Source organism: Lathyrus oleraceus, chromosome 3 (assembly GCF_024323335.1).
Source record: "Lathyrus oleraceus cultivar Zhongwan6 chromosome 3, CAAS_Psat_ZW6_1.0, whole genome shotgun sequence".
Classification (NCBI taxonomy): Eukaryota; Viridiplantae; Streptophyta; class Magnoliopsida; order Fabales; family Fabaceae; genus Lathyrus; species Lathyrus oleraceus.
In genome coordinates this window covers 503615437-503620343 of record NC_066581.1, presented here as the reverse complement: position 1 = coordinate 503620343, position 4907 = coordinate 503615437, and the positions used below count along the sequence as shown (strand labels likewise).

The 4907-nt window shown below is 32.9% G+C and overlaps 1 protein-coding gene across 1 annotated transcript; it reads right to left on the bottom strand.

Annotated features, from left to right (window-relative positions):
* Window positions 1-598: 598 nt before the first annotated feature.
* LOC127128408 (proline dehydrogenase 2, mitochondrial) lies at window positions 599-3673 on the bottom strand. The gene is made up of 4 exons (XM_051057693.1): window positions 2664-3673; window positions 1450-2095; window positions 964-1204; window positions 599-849 (listed from the first exon to the last, which is right to left on the bottom strand). Exons 1-4 carry the CDS (start codon window positions 3207-3209, stop codon window positions 810-812), a joined length of 1473 nt encoding a protein of 490 aa, XP_050913650.1. The 5' UTR covers window positions 3210-3673; the 3' UTR covers window positions 599-809.
* Between the last annotated feature and the right edge of the window lie 1234 nt (window positions 3674-4907).

The following is a 4907-nucleotide window of genomic DNA, read 5'->3' as shown; positions in this document are numbered from 1 at the left end:
AGGTCTTCATCCATTCATGTTTTATATATATATATATCAACAAACTATAATTGTTTTGAATCTTTTCCTCTCTTACAAAGAATAGTATACAAGTTGTTTCTGCAAGTTGGACTCCACGCCAAGGAAAGAAAAAAAGAACTAACGGCTCATATGTTGTATATAATCTTTTTATCAAATAATTATAGTATAATACAAGAACCTATGATTAATTGATAAAAAAGAATCTATGATGTAAACAGAATGAAAGATAATTATGTCCTTATTCTCTCTGTCCTAATCATTCATCATTTTTTCCACCTTCTCTTTTGTTTTTACCTTTTTTTTTGTTTTGTAATAGAGGAATATGTACACGAGAAAATCCAACTCTCATGCTTAATCTGTCCCTATCAGTCACACTCCACATTACTTTGGCTAAACCAAGTTGATTTCAACATTGGTATGTTATAGTGATAGCTTCTAATCATAGTCAACTCAAACACAAGTTGCTATCGTATTTTTAACTTCATGACCGAACAGGTTGCAATCTTATTGTTTTCATTTAAATGTTGTATTTGTAATTTTCTAATCAAATTTAAATGGACACACACAAACACATACATACACTTCAAAAATAACTTTATTTCAAAGAACACAAAGTGCAAGCAAGACAAAGTTGAAATGAATACACATAATACATAAGACAATATGCACATTTCATCAACTTGAATGCACAAAGCTCAAGCAAATTACAGGATTCTCTACTTTATACAATGATTGGTGAACCCTGTTGCCTACATTTATTACATCCCATCAACTCATCCTCACAAAATTTAATACACAGCTGCTCTTAGTCTCCTAACCAACTCCTTCCTGTTCACAAAAACAAAAAAATATCAAATGTCAGAAACAACATAAACCAGATGTTTCATTCATGAAACACACACAACAACACAATGAACTATTAATTTTTCTTCAAATTTTTACCTCATAAGTTTCCTGTCAAAGCCTGATGCAGCTAACACACCTCTATTCTCCTCAGCCCTTCTCAAGAGGTATGGCATAACAGTCTCTACAGGCCCAAATGGCATGTACTTGCTAACCTGAAACCCTGCATTGCTCAAACCAAAAGAAAGTGCCTCTGACATTCCATATAGTTGCGCAAATTCCATCTTGTGGTTCACTTTTCCAATCCCCAATTCATGTGCTTTTGCAGCAGCCAATTTTCCTATACACAACAACATTAATCAAATCAGACTCAGACCCAAGATTATAAAAAACGTCCACACTCATACTCTCATTCACCATTTTTATGATGAAAAAGAAATTGTGGGTAATTCACACGCAACAACCACCAATTAGTATCTTAACACGGGTAAACCTTCACATGAAGGCGACCCTTCAATTGAATCCATTAATTTTCATATTAATATTATTATATATAAATATAGAAATAATTATATGATATAATACCTGATTCAATGTTATGAGTTGCAAGAACAACTCCACCAGGGCCATCAGCAATCTTCTCAAGCATAAAAGAAGTACAATCATTGAAACACTTATGTGTATCCATAATAGAGTTATGAATTGGGGAAGCAAACCCTAAATCAGCAGCCAATTTTCTTTCACTAGACATATAAGCACCTCTCACCAATTTAAACCCCATTGGGATACCCATTTTCTCAGCAGCCTTGGATGTCAACAACAACCTTTCCTTAGCATCTTTCAAATATGTTTGAATGGTTCCAAACACAGTTGGGTTTTCACCTTTGTTATGCACAATAGCAGCTGCATAAGTAAAGTAATCAATAGCAGGTTGAACTGATGTATGCTCAGCATCAACCAACAAAGGGATATTGGCTTGCACACACTTCTCACAAAGCTCAAGGAATCTCTGGTTTGCAAGCTCAAGATCACTCTCTTCTTGTTGAGTCAATGGCTCTGGTCTCTTCCTTGTATGGTACAAAGGAGATGACTCAGAGAAAATTGGTAGTGAATCTTGCATCCATGGTAACTTGAAAGATGGATCCTTTTTCTGCCATCTCAACAAATCACTAACTCTTTCCAGCAAACTCATTGGACATATTGCAGTAATTTTCACAATCACAAAGCTCACCTATACCACAGAAAAAACATAAATTTGAAAAATATTAGTACATAACATCAGAGTTTAATAATATTAAACTGAAAATCAAAACAACCCCTCAACAAATCCTCCACAAAAAAAGTTTATAAAAATGCACCGGCAACCACAGTTTTTTCTGTGTGGCTTATTAGTGCTTGAATCTTTTACCAAAAACAATCGTTTGTTCCAATTCCACTCCAATTCCAATGTTCCGTCTTTTGAATTCATCATGCTTCGATTTCATCATGCTTCAATTTCATCATGCTTTGATTTCATGAATGAAATTCCAATTTCAAGTCCAATGTTCCATGCTTTGATTTCATGAATGAATGATTAACAGCACTTAGGTTTTCATTCCTATTCCAATTCGACTTCAGCAGCAACAATGCGAGCATGCTCAAAACGGTTATTCTCAATTTGATTCGAATCCATTAACGTACACGTGTCAAGCGCAGATTGCATCTCTCTTCTGTTACAATGAAGAAACCGAAAACCAAAAAAAAACAAAAAAAAAACAGTTACATTTGGAAACAGAGAGATGAAACGAAGAGGAGATTACCGAAGATGGAGGAAGCGATCTGCTAACATCAACGGTGTGAAGAAAGCATTGAAGATTACGATCACAAGCTTCATTATCATGAGCATCTTCAACTCCGTAAACAAGCATTCCACGCAAACCAGCTTTGTTCAAACCGCCGATACTCTGACCAGCGGTGATAGCATCTTCCCCGGCGCAAAAGTGATCAAAAAACGTCGACCGTGTGGCGGCGAGAGCGAGGTTTCTTAAAGGATTATCCGTCTGCATGAGTTCAGATCTCATCAACCATGTACCTACATCAACTATCGGTTCGATAGCAGTAGCATGGAGAACTGCGGTTGATCGGAGAAGGTTCGCGGTGGAGACGCACGTGAAGAGCTTCTCAACGTCGTGAAAGTTGAGATCCGCGACGGCGGGAGGGAGGAGAGTTGTAGTTGACGGCGGTTTTTGGTCGAGAATACAGGGAGGAGAGAGAGTGGGCGAGGTGAGAGAAGGTTGAAACGGTTTTGTTGCGGTGTTGTAACGGAGTTTCCTCAGGATTCTTGGAGGGATAACACGAGTGGCCATAAACGATTCGGGTTGTTTTGATGGTATAAAAGAACTCTCTAGTTTGTTTTATGAACGGATCAAGGGATGAAGGGATGAAGGGATGAATGTGTTGGGAATGGGAATGGGAATGGGAATGAACGGTATTTCTCACACTCTCTCTTATTGATATTTTTCTGGACCTAAAACGCAATATCAAACTAATGAGATGTAAAAATGGATAAAGCTTGTTAAGTGAGAAAGATTAAGAGGGAGTATAAATAGGAAAAGAGGTTGCTAAATATAAGTGATAGATGAGATTAAATTAAATAAAAAATTAAGGAAAGAGTCAAGTGGTGAGGTGTGATTTGAATGGATGTGAACAAGTTGGTTTATTATAGAATTTTTGTGTGTGTAATTTTTCCTTAATTATTGGAGTTGGCTAAATGGGGTCTATACAAGTGGGGTTATTATAGTAAGTATGCAAGTAGGATGATGGAGCGTGAGTTGAGGGTGAGTTGTTGCTGAGAAAGAAAGGAGTAACAAATCAAGGGTTCAAAATACGAGATGGATACGTACTAAAAATGCTGACGCAGAATCTAGAGGGATTACACTCATCATGGGTTGGCACTTACTCATACTACTGACGTTCGAAATCTCCTCTGCCGTCACGTGTTGAAAAATCTATAAATAGAAAGTTTATATAATTATTTAATAATGTTAAATTTTTAAGAAATTTTTACATTTAACGCTTATAGCATTACGCCTTAAGATTATACTGTTTTGATTTTACTACAATTTTTAAATAATTAGTTGAATCTACTACTACACTAAATTCATTTATTCGGTTTATAATTAGTTAAAATATCAAACCGTTATTACTCCTGGTTCTAAAGTTGAGTCTACTCCTTTTTATTTAAAATATCAAACCGTTACTAGTATTTGAATGTGTCCGATAAAAGTTCAATAAAAATTATGTTAATTATTAATTAGTTAAAACTATTTTAGAATCAATTTTTAGTTATAACTAGTTTTATAATCAATTTACATTTTTAAATAGGTTTAAGTTTTTGAAATTTTTTAGAATAAAATAAAAAAATTATTTTATATTTTTCAAAAAAAAGTTTTTTATTATCAGAATAAACATATTTTTTATTTACAGAATTTTCTTATTTATTATTTTCAAGAAAAAATTACTTTAATATACAAAATAATTGTTGCAGGAATCTTTTCATTTCCAAAAAAAAATTACATTTTTTTCATTTTCAACAAAAAAAAACTATTTTCAATATAATATTAAATTAATTAATATTTCAAATTAAAATAATGTTTTCAAAACAATTAATTAAATATTTTAAACAAAATTTTAATTTTAGTTTAATGAACTTAATTGTTTATAAAATATGATTCAATTTATAAACTTTTTAAATTATTAAATTCTTTTAGTTCAGTGCAATTTGATTTTAGTATACAGCTCTAGTATATGGATCAATTAACTATATTTTTACATACTCATAATATGTTGAGTCATAATATATTAAGTGGAGGAAAACTCAATTCCTATATTCAATGTCGCATCCGTCCCTCCCTACTTAGACGCAATAACATTTAATCTTGAAATGTTGAATTAAAAACTTTTTTTTAATGTAAATAATTGAGTTTTTAAATTTATTCTCCAAATAACTCATTTCTTTGATTAATTCTCAACATAATTCACTTTTCATTTTAAAATGAAAGATA

Coding starts and splice junctions, on each gene's coding strand:
- LOC127128408 (XM_051057693.1), bottom strand. CDS start 3,209: ATGGCCACTCGTGTTATCCCTCCAAGAATCCTGAGGAAACTCCGTTAC. Junction 1,205..1,449: donor AACTCATAACATTGAATCAG/GTATTATATCAT, acceptor TGTTGTGTATAG/GAAAATTGGCTGCTGCAAAA. Junction 850..963: donor TTTGACAGGAAACTTATGAG/GTAAAAATTTGA, acceptor TTTTGTGAACAG/GAAGGAGTTGGTTAGGAGAC.